This window comes from Venturia canescens, chromosome 6, assembly GCF_019457755.1.
Source record: "Venturia canescens isolate UGA chromosome 6, ASM1945775v1, whole genome shotgun sequence".
NCBI lineage: Eukaryota > Metazoa > Arthropoda > Insecta > Hymenoptera > Ichneumonidae > Venturia > Venturia canescens.
The window spans coordinates 11,240,819-11,266,068 of record NC_057426.1 but is presented as its reverse complement, the minus strand read 5'-3'; the positions used below and the strand labels follow the sequence as shown (position 1 = coordinate 11,266,068).

The following is a 25,250-nucleotide window of genomic DNA, read 5'->3' as shown; positions in this document are numbered from 1 at the left end:
CGAGGGCTGTTTTTAGATAGCACTTTAATTTTTTTATGCCTTAAAATCCAAGAATTCTTTTCTATATGCCTGTGAAATCTCAAGAGCCCTTATCGACTGTCTGGTTGAAATATTAACAGTCGAAAAGTACAGAAATTAACGTATCGCTTATGGCCACAATGAACTACTTTAACCATTTTTGACTGAAAATTTAATATATTTGTAAGTTAGATATCAAAGAGTAACCCCGATTCGTTTCACCGTAATTCTTTGCACAATTTGATATGAATCGTGGACTGTGGGGATGCTTTACAATTCCTTATTTGTCATTGATCGTGATATTTTTTTTCGGGATCTCGATTCGAGTGAAATTATAAAAGTGTTTGAACAAGAAAAGCCTGTTATTGATTAATTTTCCATGTGTGGTTCGTTCCATTAGTTCTATCAGGCGAAGAAAATAATTTGAATAATCGCTTCAGAAAACGCCTGTAAAAAATCTAATAATTCATGTGATTTTCTGGAGTTTTTCCATGATGGATCAGCGAATCCCTGAAGAAAGTCTCGATTGGGACTCCAAACTCGGGACGTGAATGGCCCAATGACACACGAATTGAGTCCCAAGTAGGACTTTTTTTCTCTCCGTTTGGTTCAAAGCGCAAGGTTTTTATCAACAGTCCCTCGCATGAAAAAAACTGTCGAAGTCGAAGATCGCATGTACAACAGTTCTCGAGTATTACCGGCGCGATTTACATGAGATCTTTGCTTCCATTGTTCATATTCGCGGTTAGTGTTTCAACAATTCAAGTGAAAACGAAACTTTTCATTTTTATTTCGACGAATCTGCTCAACGGTGAAAATAAATGTACGGTTGTGGGAAATACTCATTTTTTTTTCGTCGTAAATACAGAAACCGTTTCTCGTGCTTGATCCCATCGTGCCTACCACCTCCGCAGCAGAGCTTTCCTTTTTCTAGTCTTCACATTGAAAAAAAAAAAAAAAAAAAAAACAAATTTCTGTACACGAAAGTAAAAATCAAATGCAGACTTTATTCAGTTCAAACTTTATTTTGTTTCCAAGGATTATCAATAATGAACTTATTCAACTCTGTAACTCATACTAATGTAAATGAAATTCGAACTCAAAAAGAGGATACTCGTGCACTTTGCCAAGAATGAATTATTATACGAAAGCGAATAATATGCTTTGGTTGAGTTCTTAGCGTGATGTTGAGTTCACCCTGGAGATGTGACTCTGGAAATTCATTAGTTTATTAATTTATTTTTAGTACTAACACCGTGAACAAACTCGATCTCACTGGGGATTTAATATTTCATCAAAAGTAACGAATCGGTGAAATTACAATATTAGGGCACTGCTATTGTGATTCGAGAAGCAAGTTTTGGGGTCAAGTCAGCTGGCGCATGTTCGGTACGCTTTGTGATAATTATCATGACGGTGATCTTCTATCGATCTTTTGCCTCGTTTTTTTATGTTTTAAAAAGTGGGCTAACGATTCCACAAGCCTCGACGCAACGAAGATCGATTCGGCTCACTATTTATCCTCTCTGTTTATCGTGAATATAATCTTCCATGTCGATTCCTGTGACAAGATTATCTCTTTGAATATTTGTGTGAAGATTAAATATTAATATTAAATATTTATTTGTTGTTAAGATTAAAAAGTGGGTGATGTTGGAACGGTTAATGGGCACGCATCCATGCTCATTTCGCATCTTCGCATATATATGAAAACATGTTGATGCTGAATTTTATAACGATAATGATAGGGCCCCTCTTGTTGCCAAGCTCGTGGTGTCAAGCCACTGTGAAAACAAACTCGTCAATCGTGGACGAGTTTCTGTGGCGCAGCATATGAGTGTTAAAATAATGTGTATTGATTCGTTGTTGTATCGATTTTGTACTGGAGACAAATGAATCAATAAGCTAGACGTTCTTTGTTATTGTACGAGTGTTATAAGAGAATACCCATAACCACTCGGGACTGTGAATGATCGAATTTCAAAAACACATACTTTTGATTATGAATAACTTGAAAAAAACTTGGTCACCATTCTACAACATTTCTCTTCAGTCATTGCATGAAATGATGCGACAAAAAAAAAAAAATTTCCGTGCAGCTACAAATTTGGACGGGAAGAATATTGAATGTTAATTATTTGAAATGATTTTTCACCATTAATAGAAACCCACACAGCGCGTTGTTGGTTCATGTTCCTGTTTATTTGTGAAGATGAAACTTTAATAAATGATGTTGAAATAGGTTTGACCCGATAAAAGGTTCTTAGTTCACAGTTATTCTCAAACAAAATAGTTTTCCAGCGAATGCATCACCCGCATGAATATAAATTAATATTTAGCCTCGACTAGCTGTGGCGTCTCTTGGTAGATTCGATAACACCCGCCTTAGTACATATTTCGACACATAAAAGCATCTCGATGGGGAATTTTGGATAGATATCATACTCGAGAAATCATATCTGGTTTATATAAATAAGTATATAGAGTCCCTTCTCGTTTGACTATGACGGAGCCAAGTCGTTATAAAAGAAACTCGTTGGTCATTTACATTTTACTTAGTCGAGAACTTGGACTAGTTGACAATCATGTATCTCCGAAACTACGGTATCGTTTCTGCTCTCGTTGGCCTGTGCCTAAGTGGCGTACTTTCTCAAACATCGCAAGGTAACATTTATAATTAACAATAAATGCACAATAATTATTCAATGGAAACGTCCATTGTTCGTGTACTTTTTGAGCACTATGTAACGTTTTTCTCATGTTTCATGTTTTTCGTCTGTTCAGTCAAGAGTTGAGTAGAACTGTGGCGTGAACACAGACAAATTGCGTTGATCCCGTGAACATTGAATTTTCATGAAAATAATTATCAGCGCTGTCGATACAATACGCAGAAGTCCTTTAAGTGAAAATAAAATTATTTCTCTTCTAAGATTTTTTTTTGAGATGCAAGAATTTTTCCTTTTGCTTTCAAAGATGAAGAAGACGTGAAGTCGTTTCTAGATGGAGGGTAAACAAAGATCTTGGGAAGCTGTGTAATGTTTGACAAACTGAAATTTCATTTTCATCCTTCTCCTGTGCAGTATGTGATCGAAAAAAGTGTCCCGGTCCATTGCATTATTACGAGGAAATCGGATGCACTCCAGTTTTCGAAAATGTCACCTCCTGTTGTCCATCAAGTTACCATTGCGATATTTGGAAAAATGTAACACAGGATTACTGTTTGGACCACGGTGAGGTGTATAATCATCGTGAAAGCATATTGCGTGGTAGTTGCAGCACTTGTTACTGTTATCGGTTAGTAGACTCATCATCCGATTCTCCGTTTACAAGCGAGTGGAGAAATTTTCATAATTTACAGTAAAAAAGTGAAAATTTTTGCTCTGTTGAAGTAAAAATCTTTGATAAATGGATGTTATCAGGCTTCATAAATCGAGGCCTCGAAATGAATAAATGGACCTAAATGTGAATAATCTTTTTCTTCTTCTAAACCATAGCGGTAATATCGTGTGTACAACCGTAGATTGCCGCCCCAAGGTCGCTACACTAGGTTGCCGTTACCTTGAATCGAATGTGAGGTGTTGCAGAACTTATGAAGTTTGTGGTAAGCGGAACAGAAATTTTCTTTTTTGCGATAGTATATTGCACTATCTATAGCGTCTTCATTTAAAATGATGGTATTTTGAGGCGGCGCGTTCTCGAAAAAAGTTTATCGCACAAACGGAAGCTTCATATTGTTCGGGAGAGGAGAATCAATGATGTATTGTCATAACGAATTTCTTCGAATCAAAGGATTTTTTTAACGCCACTAAATTTTCATATCCTTCAAGAGAATAGTCCTGCTGTCTGTAACGTTGATGACAGATCATACAAAGCGGGAGAAACGTTCGTTCCAATAAACGAACCGGAAAAAACTTGTACCTGCGACGAAGGATACGATGGTGAGAAATTATCGAACATTATTTCAATCTCAAATTTTTATTGTTGATGAATCAAGAACAAACTTTTATAATGAATTCATCAAACTTTCATTCGATAATAATAAGAAATTCAACGGTTTAATAATGCAATTGGCGTACTAAGTATAAAAAAAAAAAAATGATTTTTATATCAGGCGTGAACGATAGGCGATTTTGTAATTGGTTGAGACAATTTCCCTGCCCCAATGAGATAACGAATTTCGAAAACATCCAGAATGGTTGTGCACCGATCTATGAACGAGAATCGATGCTTTACAATGCTTGTAGCAAGGCTCACATATGCCGTAAGTAAATTTTATTTCAAACTGATATTTTTCAATGGCATATAGTGTTAACTGAGTTTCATAAATATTTCTGGCTTTCAAGCTGAGGAAGGAAAATACGCAATCGATAAGAAATCTAACGTCGGCGCGTCAACGCTCAGTACTTCCGAGGCTGTCCTTTCAGGTGAGCTCATAGCAAATAAAAAATTAGAAGCGATGTTTCTGAATCGTTAGGTAAAAATTCCATATGAATTATGAACTTGGCCCAATTGGTTGCAGTCCAACAGTGCCGAATCGGAAACGTCACATTGAACATTGGCGACAAACTGCGTTATGAGGGAAGAAACGTCAAGTGTATTTGTGAAGTACCGCCAATACCAACCTGCTATGAAACGTCCAACTAATGAACGTCTTGATTTGAAAATCGAATGATCGGACTGAAGATGGCCTTCTATCGCACTTCTGTTTCATCTAAAATCTATTTTGTAATTATACAATCGAGAATTATTGATAAACCTGCGTCGGACAGCAAGCACTTTCGCCTGACTAATTGAAGTGGAAACATAAAGGAACTCCCGTAATCCTCGTAGCCTTTACAGTACAACTGTCTTTGGATTAATTTATTATGGGAAAATGTGTACACTGAGTCATACTAATTCGAATTTTACTGGAAAAGGGCTATAAATAATATTATTTTGAACTTTACTGTAAAAAAAATAAAGGTTTTTTCAAAGCAATGTTTCCCAATAATTTATTACCAACAGGCTGATTAGGGCCAAATGGGGACTTGCGAAAGTTGAGTTGAGTTGAGTTTATTTTTAAGCTTTGGTTTACACCTTGAAGCAAGATTGCATAAGTTTGACATATTTAAGTTCAATCACATAATGAAAATACATAATAGTATACATTTATAATAATTTTGATGCTACTCTCTCTAATTAACCTAAACACAATTAATGATTATGCGGTTATCACAAAAATTTCGTAAAGAACATTTCGATTTAGTATACATCAATCTTAGAATAAGAAAATATAAATTATAAGATTCGCTTCAACAAGATTGTTCATTGAATCACGTATCAGGATACACAGCATATTAATATAGCATTGATAACGTTATAAATACTAATAAAGTATGGCACGAGTACATCAATATGACTAAAGCTCTCACGATCGTCACAGATTTATAATTCATTCAAAGATGTACTTTCAAGTGCGAATAAGAGAGAGAGAGAGAGCAAGTTTTCCTTGAGAACCAATAAAGGATGCGGATGAAGTTATATTAGTGGGGAGCGAGTGCCAAAAGTACATTGCTGATAGGATGAGAAACGACGGGCTGGGATGAAAAGTGCTTTCAGATAATTTGGAGCATTTTTCTGTAAGACATTATAAGTCATTACGCTCATGAAATAAAGGCGCCTTGATCGAACTGTCAGCCAACCTGATTCTCTGCGATAAAGTGTAATATGAGCATCGTAGCGCAAGTTATTATAAATAAAACGAATACAATAGTTCACGAGCTTTTTAAGGGTGGAGTTCAGCTCAACTGTTAGATCGTTGTAGACCAGACAGCAATGATCGAGTATCGGAAAAATTAAGGATCTACATGGCATCTCTCTTATTTTACGAGATAGTGCGCCTTTGTTGTACTTTAATTTAAAGAGTACAAAGTGTGCACGTTTACATAGATGCAAGACGTGCTTCCTCCATGAAAGATTTGAGGTCGTAAAGACACCTAGGTTCTTCGTCTCATTAACATACGGTGGGTTAGTATCATCAACCGAAATTGGAGGTAATGTTTCATAATCAATGCGATTTATATAAGCTCCACCACCGAAGATAATTACTTTCGATTTCAGCAAGTTTAATCTTAGTCTGTTTATTTTTGCATATATAGTGCTATCGAGTTTACATCTTCTGTAATATGTGCAATGCCGTAATGTCAGTTTGGAGAGAGGCCAGCTCAAATAAATTTGTAGATCATCGGCAAAGATCATGTGCTGAGAATTATTTAAAAAACGGCAGAAATATCGTTGATACAAACGGAAAACAACAGAGGTCCCAAAACCGACCCTTCGGGGAGACCCATCGTAGTGGAAAACCATTTAGAGCATTCGCCCGCGTTATTAATGACAGCTTGATGTCTACCACTCCACTGAAAGTGGGAGAGAAGAGGATATAGGAGCTGGCATACGCGGACGATGCGGTACGGTGATGGCCCTTAGGGCGGAGGCTGCATGATGAACGAGTTGGTGAAGTATTACGAGAAGGAACTGGAGGGGAATGTAGGAAAGACAAAAAAACCGAAAACTAATAACTCTCGTAATTCCAACTGGTACAGTTTTGTGGCGCTTGTGGCATAATTAGCATATATGAGCTATACGAGTCTTAAAACGAAAAGACAAAAAGGGTTTCAATAATTTGCTTCATTTTTCTGTTAATTTTATACTGGAAAATAATGGATCAATAAGCCAGACGTTCTACGGTATTGCACGAGCGCGTGACCTAGACTTTGAGACTAAATAATAAATTAAATTCTTAGATTCACACTAGAGCATAAATGATCGAATTCAAAAAGTTATATTTGCTATGAGTATGAGCGTTCTTATAGTTAGTATAGGCATATCTGTACAATTTTTGTCTATAGAATGATGGTTTGATATTAATTTAGTATTTTCTATAGCGATCGACGACGATAGGAACACTGTAAATCCAAGTGTGTTATTGCCAACACACGTAAAGTGTGTTCTGTACTTAATGCCGTAAGCAAATTGTAGATTTCTTGTAGTCACTTTTTACACGTTTTATGGTGTGTTAAAAATCTATAGTTTCCTTATGGCGCTAAGTACAGAACACACTTAATGTGTGTTAGCAATAACACGCACTTGGATTTAGAGTGAAGTAAATGAAGGTTGCAGTGTTGCAATTAATAATATGCAAGAACTTCTTTATTCAACATGATACCATGCCGACAAACACGGGGAGTTGAATAATATAATTAAAGAAATAAATATTTATTAAAGAAACTATTTTGACATTTCCCATTTCAGCTTGGATAAAACTGTGCTTCGAAATATTATACATTCGGATGGGAACCAAGACATCAGAATTTTTAATGTTTAATTATGACAGGGAAAAAATAATTTCTGGGTATAGGTATGACCTCGCTATGTCAGGAAAGATCGTCAGTCAAGCGAAAATTTAGCACCTGACTTTAGTACGAACTGATGTTTTTCCGAATCAGAAAAAGACGTTTTTTGCAACAATCTGAAAAAAGAAAAAATTAATCACCACATAAGAAGATTCCCTTTCAAGTATTTCATAAAATTATGTGAAAAAAATGTTCGTGCAGCTACAAATTTGGCCGGGAAGAATGTTGAATGGTAATTATTTGAAATTATTTTTGATCAGTATTAATAGAAACCCACAGCATGCTGTGGGCTCATGCTCCTTCTGTTTACTTTTGAAGATGAAACTTTAATAAATGAGGTTGAAATAGTTTTTGACCTCATAACAGGGTCTTAGTTCACAGTTATTCTCGAACAAAATAGTTTCCCAGCGAATGTAACACCCACATGAATATAAATTAATATTTAGCCTCGACTACCTACCGTTTGTATCTTGATAGTTCCCGCCTTCATACACATTTCGACACATAAAAGCATCTCGATGGTAAATTTTGGATAGATATTATACTCGAGAAATTATATCTAGTTTATATAAATAAGTATATAGAGTCCCTTCTCGTTTGACTATAACGGAGCCAAGTCGTTATAAAAGAAACTCGTCGGTCATTTATATTTTACTTTGTCGAGAACTCGGACTAGTTGACAATCATGTATCTCCGAAACTATGGTATCGTTTCTGCTCTCGTTGGCCTGTGCCTGAGTGGCGTACTTTCTCAAACATCGCAAGGTAACATTTATAATTAAGAATAAATGCACAATAATTATTCAATGGAAACGTCCATTGTTCGTGTACTTTTTGAGCACTATGTAATATTTTTCTACTGTTTCACGTTTTTCGTCTGTTCAGTCAAGAGTTGAGTAGAACTGTGGTGTGAACACAGACGAATTGCGTTGATCACATTAACATTGAATTTTCATGAAAATAATTATCAGCGCTGTCGATACAATACGCAGAAGTCCTTTAAGTGAAAATAAAATTATTTCTCTTCTAAGATTTTTTCTGGGATGCAAGTATTTTTCCTTTTGCAGGCAAAGAAGTAAAAGAAGTGAAGTCTTTTCAAAATGGAGTGTAAAGAAAGATCTTGGGTGGCTGTGCAGTGTTTATAAAATTGAACTTTCATATTTATCTTTTTCGTGCAGTATGTGATCTGCAAAAGTGTCCCGGTCCACTGTATTATTACGAGGAAATCGGGTGCACTCCAGTTTTCGAAAATGTCACCTCCTGTTGTCCGTCGAGTTACAATTGCGACATTTGGAAAAATAGAACCTCGCATTATCACTGTTTGGCGGATGGTCGCGTATATAATCATAATCAAGTCGTACCGACCGAAGATGCTTGCAGCTTTTGTCGCTGTAGGAGGTTAGTAGACTGATCATCCGATTATCCGTTTACAAACAAGTTGAGAAATTTGTTGTATCATAATTTACAGTAAAAAAGTGAAAATTTTCGATCTATTGAAGTGAATATCTTTGACGAATTAATGTTATCAGGCTTCATAAATAGAGGTCTCCAAATGAATAAATGGACCTAAATTTGAGTAATCTTTTTCTCCTTCAAAACCACAGTGGCAATGTAAGATGTATGGAAACATCTTGCAGCAGACCATACGCGGAGGATATACTCAGCTGCCGTCATCTTCTATCGAATGTCGAGTGTTGCAAAATTTATCATGTTTGTGGTAAGTGGAACAGAAATTTTCTTTTCTGCGATAATATACTGCACTATCTATAGTGCCTTCATTTGAAATGATGGGATTTTGAAGCGGCGCATTATCGAAAAAAGTTTATCGCACAAACGAAAGCTTCACACCGTTCTTGAGAGCAGAATCAAAGTTGTATTGTCATAACAAATTTCTTCGAACCAATGGATTATTTTAATGCCACTAAATTTTCATATCCTCCAAGAGAATAGTCCTGATGTCTGCAACGTTGATGGAAAATCATACAAAGCAGGAGAAACGTTCGTTCCAATAAACGAACCGGAAAAAACTTGTACCTGCGACGAAGGATACGATGGTGAGGAATTATCGAACATTATTTTAATCTCAAATTCTTATTGTTAATGAATTCAGAATGCAACTGTTGTACCGAGGACAAAAAAAATGATTTTTCTTATATCAGGCGTGAACGATGAGCGATTTTGCCAGTGGTCGAAACGATCTCGCTGTCCTAATGACATAGCGAATTTTGAAAACATCCACAATGGTTGTGCACCGATCTATGAACGAGAATCGATGCTTTACAATGCTTGTAGCAAGGCTCACGTATGCCGTAAGTAAATTTTATTTCAAACTGATATTTTTCAATGGCGTATAGTGTTAACTGAGTTTCATAAATATTTCTGGCTTTCAAGCTGAGGAAGGAAAATACGCAATCGATAAGAAATCTAACATCGGCGCGTCAACGCTCAGTACTTCCGAGGCTGTCGTTTCAGGTGAGCTCATAGCAAATAAAAAATTAGAAGCGATGTTTCTGAATCGTTAGGTAAAAATTCCATATGAATTATGAACTTGGCCCAATTGGTTGCAGTCCAACAGTGCCGAATCGGAAACGTCACATTGAACATTGGCGACAAACTGCGTTATGAGGGAAGAAACGTCAAGTGTATTTGTGAAGTACCGCCAATACCAACCTGCTATGAAACGTCCAACTAATGAACGTCTTGATTTGAAAATCGAATGATCGGACTGAAGATGGCCTTCTATCGCACTTCTGTTTCATCTAAAATCTATTTTGTAATTATACAATCGAGAATTATTAATAAACCTGCATCAGACAGCGAGTACTTTTGTCTGACTAATCGAAGTGAAAAATGAATGAAACTTTCATAATTCTCATTTCCTTTTCAGTGTTTACGTATGCATGAATTAACTGTTGAATAAACTTGCATGTTGAATTACACTAATTTGAACTGGAAAAGGGCTGTAAGTGATACTGTATCGAGCTGTACTGTAAAAAAAAATTGAGATCGATTAGGGCAACGTCTTACAATAATTTGTTACCAGCAGGCAAAAATTCTGATAACCAATCCCAGTTCACAGCTGTTTCCGTACTCCAAACCTATTTCACAAAGAAATCGTACTCCATTCCTGCATGGTCCATATATTTTTATAAAGAATTACGAAATCCTCTTTTATTTTAGTTTCTAAGTTGCTATCAAAGAAACTGGAGTCGTCTACATTTTGATTAATCAATCACGTCACGTGGTTCACAAACTTGTTTGTTTGAAATTACGATACTGTTTTCTTCTCGTTGATCTTCCTCTGCGTTTCTCTTTTTCACGAAGTTTTATAAGGTCACGTTTACCTATAATTTTACTCCAAAATATCATAAATAATTAAACACCATTTTATAAATAACTTTATCCAACATTTTTCTGCGTTCCATTCTCCATAGTAGTCTGTAAACGGTTGAAGTGCAGTGAGTTCCAAGCAGATTCTTTTTTTATTGCAGAAGAGTAGTAAACACGTCCACGCATTCATAATTTCTATCGAATCGGTCGAGTTTTTCAATACATCTAAATGCAATACATATTTTATGCTTGTTAGAAATAAATGAAAAAAACTTACTCTTTTAAATCTATTTAATCCTTCTATTAATTTTGTACTGAAAAAAATAATCGATGACCCACGAGTTCGTCGGTGATGTTTGATATGAATACAACTTTGTAATTCTACTGTCGTGAAAAAAGCTAATAAATTAGCGGAGCAAGGTCGAGGCTAACAATTAAAAAATATTTTTTACTTGTGACAAGATTCATCATCTTTATGTTAGTCTTGAAAAAAACACAGAATAGAGACGCATCTATCCTGTTTTCCATTCCAAGCATTTCGTCGCAGTACGAAATCGTCTCACGTACATTTTTAGTACGAATTCGGAAACTTTCTGGTCCACGTAGACAGTGAATAAAAGTAGATATATAGACGATGAACATAATGGACGTATTACATAAAACACAGCGGATGACGTGTTGATATTCTCATAGTTGCCCCCTCCTCAAAGTTGATGATTCCTGAAAACGTATGAGAACGTTTGAAACGAGTCCATATCTTTTCCAACGAGGGAACGTCAACGATGTTGAATCACAACGGCTTCAAAATCGTCCTTGGGCTTTGCCTTTGTTTCGCGTTCGTTGTCGGCGACTCCACAGGTAAAAGTAGTAAATCAGTTGATCAAAGTCTACAATTTTCCTTCAAAATTACTCGTAGGTCGATACTAATTTAGAATTTTGAACAATTGTCATTTGTTTTTTCGTTATCGTTGCTGTAAATAAAGCACAGTCGGAAGAAAATTTACGTTCAAAATTGAACAGTCGTTTTATTTTTTTGAATCGTCGTTAAATTTTTCGGGGACATTCTTTTTGCGCGTCCATGAGCCAATCTCGTTTTTCCAACGGTATCACATCACAGCTGATATTCCGCTCTCCCATTTCAGAACAACTCTGCACGTATGGTCATTTCGTGATGAGCGTTGGTGTCGAAATGAAGAGCAGTACGCTTTGTACGAAATGTATATGCGAAGTACCTCCAGTTCCAAAGTGTCAAGAGCTTCCCAAAGAAGAATGCTAAGCGTGTCACTGCTCCTCTCTTGAATTCACGAAGAACGACGCTCTCCATTAAAAATGTAACTCATGCTCAACGACTCATCAACTACACTAACGATTCAACGGACGGATCTGCTTTTAAGAAGCTCAGATGTGTGCTATAACCTGCGGACAACACAGAAACAAGCTTTCGAATTAATTCCCAATATTTGCGTGTGAAGGATTCGTGTGTAACGATTATCCCCCTGAAGATAGAATGATGCTTAATGTTAAAAAATAAACTGTTATCACTGAAAAAACTACGAAAACATGAGCCCAGTTTGGCCCCCTTACGCCACGGCACTTCAGAAGGTTTGGAGGTCGCAAGAATGGTTATCAAGTTGCTCTTTAGTTTAAAGAAAACACCATTCGAATGATCTTTACTTGATAAAATCACGAACCATATCCAACATCAGTCGCAAATATCAATGTAAGTGGAAATGAATAAACCAGAAAAAAGATGCTGGAACGATTCAATGCAGATAAATGCCACTTATTCCGGCAGTATCGTCTAATTTTATCATTCTTTTTATCGACAAGCTTCATCGAGTCAAGACAAAATATTTGTAAAAAAAGAAACTCAACGAACTGCGACAGCCGAAGATAAAGTTCGAATAGCTTCCGCTTGAAATTTCCCAGCGCATGACGAGTATTGCTGAAAAATGTCTGATTCTCAAACGGACTCGAATTTTCTTCGTCGTAAGGAGGCTGCTCAATGCGCGTTATCTGTCAATTTTAGTCACGTTGGATGGCTGTACCGTGATCGGCAAATTTATGGAAATTATGAAATCGCCTTTGGGGTGTCGAATCATATTAGTACATCGTGGAATTTTTTTCCAGTTGGCTCTTCGAAATATCCGTAATCAATGAGCAAAAAAAGAGCACTGCGATAACAGGGTCTTAGTTCGTAGCTTTTATCGAACTTAAAAATTCTTGTGAAAAATACGCATCACATTGAAACATGGAAGTGAGGGCAGTAGGGCTATGCGGGCTCTGCTGGACCGAATGAACGCGAGGGGCTCTTGCCCTCGCGTCGATATCCTTTGTTGCCACTAAAATTCTGTGCCCGAAAAAGGCAAATACTATATTTATATGCAGAAATAGATGGCGATAAAGGAATGAAAATAAGTAATTTTGTAAAATATAAATTTTCTGAAGTTTGACTTTCAATTATTTATTGCGATACTTCGAAAAAAATTTTCATTTATGTGCATCTCGAAATGATTTTTTTCGTTTCGTGTATCTCTGATTTTTCGATAAACGAGTTTTTTTTTTAATTTTGCATAAAATAACACGAATGGAGTACATTAGAATTTTCTTGAAACATAAATGGATGGAGCTTGATTTTAAAGCGTGACAGTTGCGTAATCTTTCCCGACACGTGCTTATAAATCTGCTGTGCATGCTGGGTACCTATCGAGTTTTCAGAACTCCCAATTTTTTGGCTCGTTGACTGAGATCCAAGCAAGATCAAGAAACACTCGTTCTATGGAAACTGAATTTTGGGCGAATTAAATGACAGCTCCGGCGCCGAACAGTGATCATGTTTCCGCGGGACTGCAACTCTTTACTCTTCGTAATTAGTCTAGGCCTGTGCTTTGTACTCTCTAACGCAGCAGAAGGTAACGCTGAAAAAAGTGAACTTTAGAATAGAAAAATAAATACAAAAAGATATTGTTAAACGTAATTCGTGATACCACGCGATCTCACGAACTGAACTTTTCTGTCGATCTCAATAATTGCTCTTTCTAGATATTCACTGTTTTTTTATTGAACAATAAATTCGTGCTGCAAATTCGAAATCGCGATGAACAAGGCTGATTGAATATCGGAATAGCAGAATCTCTAAATATTCCTCACCGATGGACCTTAGCGTTAAAATTTCATATGGCGTACGTGGTCGAAAGAGGAATTTTTAACGAATGTGTAGAGCAGCGAATCGTTTGTACAGCTGAACAACAATTCTAGGAATCCCAGTTGTGTAAATATGTCCTTTTATTTGAAGATACGTGAAAAACAAGTTTTCAAGTGAATAACCTTCGTCGAAAAAAGCGAACTATCCCGTGCGAACACAAACACAGGCTCAGGTGAAGAGTAGAGTTCGTAGAGGCCGCGGAAGGATATTCAAAAGAGCGTGAGAAATATTTTCAACAAACTACTACTGTTAGAGTTAGTAAAAACGCACAGAATTCAGTTTTTTTTGTAGAACTTTTTCGAAAGATAAAAAACTCTTCTAACAAAATGGTGCAAAAGTGTGAATTCTTTTTCAGGCACGATATTTATTTCATCTCTAACGTGTAAAAAGGTTGATCGTTGAAGAAAATGTCTGTGCCTTACTTTTTTAAAACTTATATTTTCCGAATGATCGTATCATAAATCTGAAGGGAATGAGAGAGAAATGTTTCGAAAATCATCTTACGATGAATTTTTTTCAATTTTGAAGGGATATCCTGTCCGCGAATTTGCCACGAAGCGGATAAAAACCTCTCAATTTCCATTTTCCACAAAGGCGAAGAAAGCACGATTTTTTAGAAGCATATTAGGATTCGTTCTCGTCAGTTTTTTGTGTCTGCAGGTCCGTCCTTCAATTTTTTTTTTTTTTTTTCAACTAGCGGGACTTTCACCTTCGGGCCATTTGAGGGTTCCCCTCTTCTTCTTCTTCTTCTTCTTATTCTTTTTCTTTACGTACCACATCAGATTTTGAAGAATGGATGGAGAGCGTTCGAGTTGTCCAAAGAATCTAGTCATTCTGCCCAGTGCTCCACTGATCACAATGAGTAGTAACGCCTTAAAATTCACTCTCTGGATTAGTTTAGGTTTTCCAATAGTCACCGGCAAGTCAGCTGGCAAGTTCGTTATTATTTGATTCATTAATCGACCAAAATACTCCACGGAAATAACTCATAGTGCTTTCCCCTTTACAGACCATCTTTGTCCCGGACCGTTGAAATATTACGAGGAACTTGGATGCACACCGGAATACAAAAATCGCGGTGACTGCTGTCCCGAGAAATACAACTGTGATCATCTCAAAACTTTGCCCAGAGATAAGTGCGTCATTGATGGGCACGTTTATGAGATTGGTGAACGCATTAGAGACGAACACAGTCATCCCTGTGACGTTGACTGCCATTGTGATATGAGTGATCGAGGGTCAGTGAATTATTTACTGTTTAATCATACCAGGAAATGAAAAAAATCGAAATTTACCGAAGTACTAAAAGTACGAATTTTAAAACGAACCTATTTAAGCATAAATATTGAGTTTGAAAATCATCGAGGCGCTCATTCGTCTCTCGATTACTTGCTCCCAACGAGGTGTCGAAAAATAAAGACATTTTTTTTTCTCCAGGCCCATGTTTTCTTGCACTTTCCTCGATTGTTTCGACGATCTGATACCTTCCGATTGTTATGTCAAAAAAAACGCAACGAGTTGCTGCGGCTTTCCCGTTGTGTGTCGTAAGTATTCTCTACGGGCCCGTCTTATCCGCCGAACCCTGCTCGACGCACGTCAAAGTACATTTGATGGCACGATTGCCGTTTGGATCAACAAACGGCGTCGGACCTCATAAATTTATTCATTCAGCGATATTTTTGTCGCCGTTACGAAGATTTTTTCAAGTGTTACCTACGCTCTCGCTCTTTTCTCGGGCCCTTTTAGATTGCAATTGTCTACCGGAGTTTTGGAAACCTTAAGGGGCTCGCGCCGGAGTTTTTGGGGTTTCTTCGCGATTTTTTTGCAGCGAGGAAAAAAACGTAGACTTTTGAAATTTGTAGGGTTTATTTACGAGTATTTCAACTCTATGATAGAATTTTTTAACTCTAATATCTTGGACAGATTCGGTGTAAAAGTACTCCACTGGAACCCACATGTTTCTCCATAGTCTCCACGATTCCGGGGGATTGGTTTATTATCTGAGATGAAAAAACCAGAGAGCGCGTTTTGATTTGTAAAGCAGTAACTTTACAATTGATAGCTAATGAAATTTCACTTGATAGCTAAAAATGATGCGAAGCGAGCCATCTGCATCGTCGATGGAAAAACTTATCGAGATGGCGAATATTTCAAGCCTGCCGCAGAACCACACAAGTCATGTTATTGTGGTGAAGGATACAAAGGTAAAAAATTTTTTAATACCCTTTAAAAACCATCAAATCATAACTATGCATTATAAATGACATATTTTATGCTCACCACCACTCATCACCACATTTATGACTAGAAATAATCCGGTAAGATCCAATCGAATGATTGAATGATCGATGACGGATCTCGTATTGGCAATTGTAAAAATTATGCAATCCTGCGGTTATAAAAATCCTATAAAAATTAGTTCAGTTGAGCATTTTTACTGATAAACTTGGATTTGGGTTGCAGGCTGGAACGTTGAACCTTTTTGCATCACACTTAAACACACTTGTGGAATAATGTTACATCACGCAATCGAAATACGAGAAAACTGTGTTCCCACATATTATCACGATCAAGCGCCCCAAACTGACTGCAGTTTCGCTTACAGATGTCGTGAGTTCTATGTTAATGAATTTTTATAAGAAACCTTCAGATCGTAAATGAACTTTTTTGTGGTTTTCAAAAATTCTGTTACTACAATTATTTATTTTTTAAAAGAGAACGATCAAGACTTTGTTATACCAAGAGCCTCGCCAAGAGCTCAAGGACAAACGAGACCAGTACCAAGCGATGTCGCAAATTCTGGTGAGTCGACGAAAGTAAAGAATCCATTTTTTGATCAAGCATGCAAACTTGAGATTTAAAAAAAGTTTGTATTTTCTCATCGTAACTATATTGAATGAATTACAAAAACAAAGGAAATTTTTGATAATAATTTTTCATTTTATGCTTTTCATTAAATAAAAAGGAGAACAATTATTTGTGTTCTTCTACCCGGATGAAAATTCGTTCGTTCTCATCTCGTTTTCATAATTTTTCTTCAACTTCAACATTTTCTTGATTTTCAAAGGAATTTTTCACTGTTCGTCTCAGCAATGAAAGTGAACACAAGAAAATTTCATTTTTCTTCTTAATTCAGATCTAAACTGCACATTTGGAAATTTGACGATGAGAATTGGCGACGAGCTGAGCAGGGGTACGGGCTACAGTTCAATCTGTATGAAATGTGTTTGCGAAGTACCACCGATACCGACGTGTCAGCGTCTCTCTGATAAGAATTGTGACATATAATAGAACGATTAAATTACTACGGAAACGAAGAAGTCACGCCCAGAATCGACGTGAAAAACAACATTTGTTGTACATTTTATTTGCAATTTTTCATTTTTTCTTCTCGAATTTTTTCAACTTTCATTTATTTTCAGAATGAGGTTTTGCGATGAGGTTATTTACTAGGGAAAACCCTGAAATTTTAATACGACTCGCGAAGACTCGAGTCCAAATGCGAAGAGGAATAAGAAAAAAAACCAGCCAACAGTCCCGAACGATAAAATATCGTGGCCCGAAAATTGTGCGATGCTAGTTTGCTGATTTCTCGCGTTAAAAAAAAAATGTACGAATGGTCAACGGTCGGACCTTCAATATGTAAACTCAACGGTGAAACTGATGATGTCTCATACATATTTATAATCGTATATGGGACATTCCAAGCCCACTTTACGCCAATCTCATGCCAACAGCGAAGAGATTCCACTTTGAAAATTACATAGAACTTGTAAAAAATGTCAAAGTTTCTTACGGAGAAAATAAAAAAAAATTAAAAACGGCAATAATCTCAAAATTTTCGAAAATATAATGTCACTTTGAGCAAAAACAAACAACGCAATTTTTATTTATAATTCATAACTGTTTTTGGGTCGGGAAAAAAAATCTGAAAAAATTCTAAAAAACTCCTCTGATAGAGTAGAAAAAGATAAAAAACGTTTCCGCCAAATCGAAAGGGGTCCTGTTAAAGAATGGTCGATTTGGCCTGGAATGCCCCTTAAATACATACGAAAAAAAAATTTGAATCCCCCACCCTGTCGACTCAGAGAACGAGATTTTTATGAAGTAGAAACACATTGCCAAATCGTGTTATTCGTATAAAAATCTCAGTAAATTTTGACCATGTTTCGGCGAAGCTACGACATTATTTTTGCGCTCTTCAGTTTTCACTTGTCCTCCGCATTGTTATATTCAAAACGTAAGATTAGCGCGAGCTTATTAAAAATTGAAAAAATCAACAGGGAACATAAGTTTAGTAAAAGTTATTTTTTACTGATCAAACATATTTGAAAATAAAATAGTCTGACAGTACACAGTTCGTCAAGATATTATTGTAAATTAAAATTTCATTAATTGAAGTCGCTCACCGAATAAAAGTGTAAAAGCGAGAAAAAATATTCCATTCTTGTTTCATCTCCTCCTCATTCTTTTTTCCTCATTGTTTTAAGAATGTGACCCCCCGAAATCGTGTCCTGGACCAACGTACTATTATTACGAATTAAGGTGTACATTCCATTTCGAAAAACCTCCATACTGTTGTCCAACGAGATGGATTTGTGACGATTGGGAAAATTTGCCTGAGGATGAGTGCTTGGTAGATGGTGTTCGATACCCCATCGGTGAATTGTATCCAAATGGATATGGTTTGAATGGCTGTTATCACGATCACTGTAAATGTGAAGGGTCAGTATTCCAATAATTCAGCGTTTTAATTATTGATTGACAAACTCGTGTGACCTATGAATATTTTCCGCAAGTGAATCTACATATTTATTTAGTCATTCATTGCCCTCTCTAAAAAACTAAGTACAGTTGAACCAATATATTACCGAAAGGTGAAAAGAGCTCTGAGGATGCAAAGAAACTTTGCAGGTGTATGTATATTTGTCGATTAAAATCATTTATCAATTGCATTTTTAAAACTTTATTTGTTTATTTTTTAAATATTTTAAAAGGTTTTTTGATGTTTTAATTTTAATGTTTTGTTTATTGTTTAAATGAAAAAATGAAAAAAAAATAAATAAATAAAAAAAGAAATGTTTGAATGAAAATATTTTTAAAAATGTCGCATTATCAAAACCGTTCTAACTTTGATGAAAAACATTTTTTTTTTTTTTTTCATTTCAAATGTAGGCGTCGTTTTAATTGCACGCTCCCAGCAAAATGCTCTGCACCGCCAGCGAAACTCGGCTGTACACTACATACGTCGCCTCTCGAATGTTGTAAATTTAACGAAGTTTGTGGTAAGTCGAACGACGATTGTTTACAGATTTTATAAGAATTGTGGAAAAAAAGAATTTTTTGATCATGAATGAATATTACAAGATGATCTCATTTAAAAAATTCAGAGTTTAATTCATTCGGAATTGGATTAGAAAATTTGCAGTCTTGTGTGATTAACTTTAATGCATTTCTACCGAGTAAGATTGAATTCGTTACTTTTTTCACTTAAGGAGGGTGGCTACGTTCGTCAAATTGATAAGAAATTGATCAAATTTGGTGATAATGTTCTTCAACATCAAGTGCGAAGACACAATTTTTTTCAAAATTTTCTTCTGCTTAGTTATCGAGTAATTACGCATTAAAGCAGATTTCTTATGCCCGGAATGAAACGCTATGCTTATACACGTGAACTTTAGTGATCAATTACTCGATAACTGTACAGAAGAAAAATCTTAAAAAATTTTTATTGTCAAATTTAACTCTAAAGAATATGTTCACCAAATTTTATTAAATTCTTATCATTTTGAAATTTTTAATGTATTTAACATGGTTTAGCATGGCAACATTGTATCGTCCCTAGCCACCCTCCTTAAGATGATGGATCATTCGGTAATCACAACCGTGAGTGCGAGAGAGATAGCTGCAAATTTTTAAAAGGAAATTTTTCCACATAGTTTGTCTGATCGAAAAAATAAAAATGACATCGGATTTTTGCGATCGTGCTGCGTACGATGACATTTTTATTATTTTAATCGGACGAACGATGTCAAAGAGTTTCAATTTCAAAAATTCGAGGCGTGTGATTACCGACTGATCCATCATCTTAATTCTCATAAAGTCCTTCAACCGAATTTTCAAATACTTTGAAGACTTGAAATCTTTCAAATTCGAACAGAGGACGACCCCGTGGCTTGTATAGTGGATGGAAAATTGTACAAAATCGGCGAATCTTTCCGTCCTGAAAACGAACCCGATATAGTTTGCTTCTGTCAAAAAGGATATATAGGTGAGAATAGTTGGACGCATTCAATATGGTCGAACTTGCAGATTTTAGACAGTTTTTAAATAAATGAATGTTTTCTAATATTAGGCGTCAATACCCCAGAGTTTTGCTTCAGTAAAACTGCACTCTCGTGCGACAACGTGTTGCATCATGTTGAAGAAATCCTTGCTTTCGATCCACCGTATTACGGGGCGTATGATTCCCTCTATGATACTTGTAACAAAGGTCACGTACGCGGTGAGATGATTTACTCTAATTCAGTTTTTTCAATATCGTTTGGCACGGAATTTGTTTAACACATTTCTGACTTCTCAGTCAAAGACGGAGAATACGTACTCGAAGAAATAATCACTGCTAATAACACGAAGGAGTCGGATATCGCCGAATTCCAGAATCCGGGTGAGTCGAACACGAAATTTACGAGGGTAAATGAAGGTTTCGAACATTCTCAAAACTCATTTTATTTGCTTTCAGACAATCAGTGCAGAATTGGGAATGTGACTATGAACATCGGCGATAAAGTCCGCGCTCATAACGCTACGAATCATGCTGTGAGCTGTCTGTGCGAAGTGCCACCACTACCAACTTGTCGGGAGGTTATACCAGATAGCGACTAGTAGCGACATGTTTCCTAAACGCTTATTCCGAGAAAGAAACTCAGTCGATACATTATTTCCATTGGAAAATGTGTGTGTGTTAAACAACAAATCATCGGCTAATAAAGAAGTTGACTCCGAATGCGATTTTGTGAAAAAGCAATGAAAATATATATATAATTTGGCGAAATTTTATTAATCTTCGAAGCTGTTGCGCTCTCGACAAAAATGGGAGTTTCAATTTTGAATAACGACGTTTGAATAGTTTTTGGTTCATTCTATCCTAACGCATCAATCTAACTCGTCGCAGTTGACGAGTGTTGGAACACTGATTATTTTCCTGTGTGATTCAACTCTACTTCAATGCTATCATTGAAATCAGCACAAATTTTCGATTTTTCTTGTAACTCTTTAAACACGTTTGCTGAGATGTTTTATATTGGGCACAGCCTTTCGCTTGGCGAATCTTACGTAACAAAACTTGGGAAAATCCTGCAATTTTAACATTTTTTATTACGACGCTCGCGGTTTAATTGGAATACAGAGGTTTTTCCTCGAAACTCCCAAGCCGTTACGCGTCGTTATTAAAGTCATCAGGAAATAATTCGACGATGAATGGAATAGCGATTTTTCTTTTTTTTTTTTTGTTACTTTGTTGTACTCCCAATTTCGTGTCATAAGATTTCATGATGCCAGAGAAAACTGGCACGTTTTGTGTGTTGTAGTTACATCGAAGTTGTTCGAACCCTGGGAACTTATTCGAAGCTGTCACATTCGGTCATGTTCATTTTTCGCTCTGTTCGAAATTGCAACTGCCCCGGTTGTGTTCGAATTAACGTTTTTTTCTCCTGTAAAAATCGAAATACCTGCGCGGGCTTTCACCACAGAAATAAAAGGGAAAATATAATCGACGATGGTGGATCTAAAGTCACGAACTACTGCGTCGAATTACAAGGAAAAAAACATTCTGAAAATTTATATATGCGGCCATAAAGCATTGATATCCCAGCATATTGACTTGGGCAGACATCTTTACGAGAACATCATTGCATTATTGCATAATTATGAAGGAGAGAAGTGACTGACAGAAGGTCATAGTGCATAGTCTCGTCAATAATCCCCACTTTTTTCAAACTCGCGTTAGCAAACACGCTATAAAAAGATCGAAACGATCAAAAACTTGACTAATCGATGATCTCAGTAGTTGATCATGTTCTCCAGTGCAAAGAGCATACTTTTTCTCCTTTGCGGGCTTGTCTCGACTTTCGTCGTTCTAACGGATGCATCGACATGTGAGTTACCGATTCGGTGAGCTCGAGATTAATAGAAGTGAATTGTATTCACTTTACATTTGTTTTTCAATACGATTCACTGATGGGTTGATTTTTTTTTATCATTCATTTGAAGACTGTGATCCGCAAACGTGCAGCGGTCCGCTTTACTACTATCAGGAGCTCGGTTGCATGCCGATTTATGACAATTCCTCGTCTTGTTGCGCGAGAAAATACAATTGTGATCTCTGGAAAAATCTGCCGAATTCTAAGTGTTCCGTAAACGGAAAAATTTATGAGAATGGCCAACTTTTTCCGTTGCGAGAAGTCGGCAACAGTTGTACCAGATGCTTTTGTGTCGGGTAAGTTCACGAGTATCGCGATGGACAGATCGAGAAGGATCAACGAGATAAATTAATGCGAATTGAACTAAACTTTTAAAAAAGTGTGAATTGAACGACAAAAACTGTAAACAGACAGAAATGTTCTCATCTTGAAGTATCGAAGGGATCATAAAGCACAGATTCGAATTCTATCAATTAAGGAGTTTCGGTACATACAGGCGATACAATGTTGCCATGCTAAACCATGTTAAAAACATACAAAATTTCAATAAGTTCAGAATTTTATAAAATTTGGTGAACATATTCTTTAGTGCCACATTTGACAATACAAATTTTTTAAGATTTTTCTTCTACACAGTTATCTGTACATTCCGGGCATAAGAAATCTGCTTTAATACGTAATTACTCGATAACTAGGTAGAAGAAAATTTTGAAAAATTTTGTGTTTTCGCACTTGATGTTGAAGAACATTATCACCAAATTTGGCTCATAAATTGTACCTGATCGGAATTTTTGTACTTCGTGATGCAATAAAAAATCTGAGAAAATTCAGCAACATTTGGAAAGTTATGAACTACAATTATCAACAATAATATTGCCCAAAAGTTATTAATAAATTGTTTGAATAAATCATTTTTTAACAATTTCACAGTAAACCCTTGTTTTTTTTTTTTACGAATCGCATGTGCGCATTTTTCTGAATGCTCATGATTTTTTTCAGAATTTTCGTGGGTTTTGAAATTCCCTTTTTTAAATTTTTCAAGTGGCTCTATTTGTACATTTTTGATCCGGTAACCTTGAGACTTTTCAAAACTGATGGTAAATATGTCTTCTAAAACATATACAAAATTCAAATTTTAAAAAATTTTTTCAAAATTTTTTCAAGAAATTTCAAAAATCTACGAAAATTCTAAAAAATTCATGAGCATTCGGAAAAATACACACATTTGATTCATAAATAAAAAACAATAGGTCACCGCAAAATGATTGAATAATTAATTGTTTAAACAATTTGTTATTAACTTTTGGGCAATATTATTATTGATCATTGTTGTTCATAGCTTTTCAAATGTTGTTGAATTTTTTCAGATTTTTATTGCATCACGAAGTACGGAAATTCCAATCAGATATAATTTTTGGTCGAGCTATCCATCCAGTTATACCTTTAAATGACTTTTTTATACCCTTCTATTCAAATAAAAAAGAAAATGATTTCTAGTTGGAGTTCTGAAATTTTTTTTTCGATTTCAAATGAAAGTTCGAAAAACAAAATTTGTTTTTTGAAATTAATTTTTCGTTGCAGTGGAACCATTCGGCCAACTTGTGCAGCAACATCGTGCGCGGGCCCGCAACAAGGTTGTTACTTGAAAAAAACTCCTTTGCAATGTTGTTCAAATGTTGAAGTTTGTCGTGAGTATTACCGCTTTAAATTCGTGTTACTCAAAGTCTTTGAGAAGTATGATTCCGAATGCATCGATGTCAACAATATTTTGACGAGTAGCGGTGAAAGAAGAAGACATCCCGACCTGCGAAGTTGACGGAAAAACGTACAAGGATGGGGAAACGTTCGAACCCTTGTCAGAGCCGGATAAAATTTGCACTTGTGGCGCTGGATACACCACAGGCAAATAATTTTTCTCCTTATGAATGCAAACAGCTTCGAAGAAGCTCCATGGCTAACGAGTCATTTTGACTCGAGCTAAAGTGATATTATCTGGGTCGTAGAGACCCAGGGTAGTAACAAAGTTAATTACCACGATTAGAGAAAGCAAGGAATAACAATTGTTGATTAATTATACAGGCTTCAACGAAGAACCTTACTGCATTACGAAACAACCGGGTTGGTGCGGAAACGCAATTGCTTATGTTAAAAAAATCCAACAAAATTGCGCCCCCGTTTATCCTTTCGGTGGCGATCCACGAAGAACTTGCAACGTAGACCACCGATGCCGTGAGTAGAACTACATCCAAAGACATCCCGACAATCGAGTGTAAAGCGATGTCTCACGAGATTTTCTCGCGATTCCAGAAACAAACGATGATCACGTCGTAGATGCAGAAACGACGGTCGATCCCGAAGCCGCAGAAGCAGGTAAGTCGACAGCGATAACTAGAACAAATGTCACGAGTTGAAACAATTTTATTTTGTTTAGGTATGGTGTGCAAATTTGGAACCCTCACTATGAATGTTGGCCAAAAGCTGAATCAACCTCAAGACCAGGAACGGCCTATGCAATGCGAGTGCGAAGTACCGCCTGTCGTAACGTGTCGATATTTAACAGATGTGGCAAAGTAAACGAATTCGAGCTCATTCATTCGACACCGAATATTCCTGAAGCAAATATTTTTGAGGTCGAACATCTATGTAGCGTCAATTTGAACTGTCATCTGACGAATATCTTTACTGGGAATATTATTACGAGACTAGCAGATCCCATAAGCCTATGAAAAACTATTGAAACCACGATTCCCCTCCACGAAACAATTTTATCTACGGACGAAGCAGCGTCTTGACGCCGAATATTAAAAAGACAAATTTTGGCAAAGCAAATCAAGACCTACTCGCCATTGGGCGGTTTCCCTTGACTCGTGAAACTGAAGTGGTCACCATTCATGATTTTTTACAATTTCCAACTGTCCATTCGTAACAAAAAGTGTTTACGGAGCACGTGGATTTGGAAAAAATGTGAATGCCTCGCAGTACCCATTATAAAGTCTTGATATTTTTCAAGAAGCATTCCTCGGGAGTATTCAATGAAAATGTATATTTTCCAATTCGCTACCGCGAATCTTGAATAAATTCAGTAAAAAAATGAATCTGACATGCA

The 25,250-nt window shown here is 36.3% G+C and overlaps 5 protein-coding genes and 2 long non-coding RNA genes across 11 annotated transcripts; 6 read left to right on the top strand and 1 right to left on the bottom strand.

The window, feature by feature from the left end:
• The first annotated feature begins 78 nt into the window (after positions 1-78).
• LOC122412247 (kielin/chordin-like protein) lies at positions 79-4,931 on the top strand. 2 transcript variants are annotated; one of them, XM_043421674.1, is made up of 8 exons: positions 79-1,942; positions 2,578-2,682; positions 3,099-3,312; positions 3,513-3,619; positions 3,846-3,956; positions 4,130-4,279; positions 4,362-4,442; positions 4,538-4,931. In XM_043421674.1, the coding sequence occupies exons 2-8, from the start codon at positions 2,604-2,606 to the stop codon at positions 4,660-4,662; spliced, it is 867 nt and encodes a 288-aa protein (XP_043277609.1). In that variant the 5' UTR covers positions 79-1,942; positions 2,578-2,603; the 3' UTR covers positions 4,663-4,931. The 2 variants fall into 2 exon arrangements, with proteins under 2 accessions (XP_043277609.1, XP_043277608.1); XM_043421673.1 differs by having other exon boundaries at positions 79-2,277.
• A 3,163-nt stretch (positions 4,932-8,094) lies between these two features.
• LOC122412364 (uncharacterized) lies at positions 8,095-13,191 on the top strand. The gene is made up of 10 exons (XM_043421832.1): positions 8,095-8,173; positions 8,545-8,806; positions 9,013-9,125; positions 9,352-9,462; positions 9,568-9,717; positions 9,800-9,880; positions 9,976-10,097; positions 10,296-10,302; positions 11,474-11,596; positions 11,881-13,191. The coding sequence occupies exons 1-10, from the start codon at positions 8,095-8,097 to the stop codon at positions 12,012-12,014; spliced, it is 1,182 nt and encodes a 393-aa protein (XP_043277767.1). The 3' UTR covers positions 12,015-13,191.
• An 87-nt stretch (positions 13,192-13,278) lies between these two features.
• Positions 13,279-17,234, top strand: LOC122412229 (uncharacterized). Its single transcript, XM_043421643.1, has 8 exons — positions 13,279-14,162; positions 14,641-14,874; positions 14,953-15,181; positions 15,381-15,487; positions 16,028-16,147; positions 16,407-16,553; positions 16,659-16,745; positions 17,080-17,234. Exons 2-8 carry the CDS (start codon positions 14,736-14,738, stop codon positions 17,229-17,231), a joined length of 981 nt encoding a protein of 326 aa, XP_043277578.1. The 5' UTR covers positions 13,279-14,162; positions 14,641-14,735; the 3' UTR covers positions 17,232-17,234.
• LOC122412231 (uncharacterized) lies at positions 15,952-20,424 on the bottom strand. 2 transcript variants are annotated; one of them, XR_006261312.1, is made up of 3 exons: positions 20,309-20,424; positions 18,353-18,653; positions 15,952-16,349 (listed from the first exon to the last, which is right to left on the bottom strand). It is a non-coding gene; the product is annotated as an uncharacterized lncRNA (long non-coding RNA). The 2 variants fall into 2 exon arrangements; XR_006261311.1 differs by lacking the exon at positions 15,952-16,349 and having other exon boundaries at positions 18,233-18,653.
• LOC122412228 (uncharacterized) lies at positions 18,058-20,997 on the top strand. 2 transcript variants are annotated; one of them, XM_043421642.1, is made up of 7 exons: positions 18,058-18,183; positions 18,434-18,668; positions 19,119-19,228; positions 20,104-20,214; positions 20,299-20,448; positions 20,527-20,610; positions 20,686-20,997. In XM_043421642.1, the coding sequence occupies exons 1-7, from the start codon at positions 18,108-18,110 to the stop codon at positions 20,826-20,828; spliced, it is 909 nt and encodes a 302-aa protein (XP_043277577.1). In that variant the 5' UTR covers positions 18,058-18,107; the 3' UTR covers positions 20,829-20,997. The 2 variants fall into 2 exon arrangements, with proteins under 2 accessions (XP_043277577.1, XP_043277576.1); XM_043421641.1 differs by having other exon boundaries at positions 20,527-20,997.
• Positions 20,998-21,951: 954 nt separating this feature from the next.
• Positions 21,952-25,244, top strand: LOC122412230 (kielin/chordin-like protein). Of its 2 annotated transcripts, none has more exons than XM_043421644.1 (7): positions 21,952-22,099; positions 22,215-22,440; positions 23,726-23,832; positions 23,924-24,046; positions 24,224-24,373; positions 24,452-24,514; positions 24,576-25,244. In XM_043421644.1, the coding sequence occupies exons 1-7, from the start codon at positions 22,018-22,020 to the stop codon at positions 24,716-24,718; spliced, it is 894 nt and encodes a 297-aa protein (XP_043277579.1). In that variant the 5' UTR covers positions 21,952-22,017; the 3' UTR covers positions 24,719-25,244. The 2 variants fall into 2 exon arrangements, with proteins under 2 accessions (XP_043277579.1, XP_043277581.1); XM_043421646.1 differs by having other exon boundaries at positions 21,979-22,115.
• LOC122412232 (uncharacterized) lies at positions 23,212-23,640 on the top strand. Its single transcript, XR_006261313.1, has 2 exons — positions 23,212-23,241; positions 23,512-23,640. It is a non-coding gene; the product is annotated as an uncharacterized lncRNA (long non-coding RNA).
• Positions 25,245-25,250: the final 6 nt, after the last annotated feature.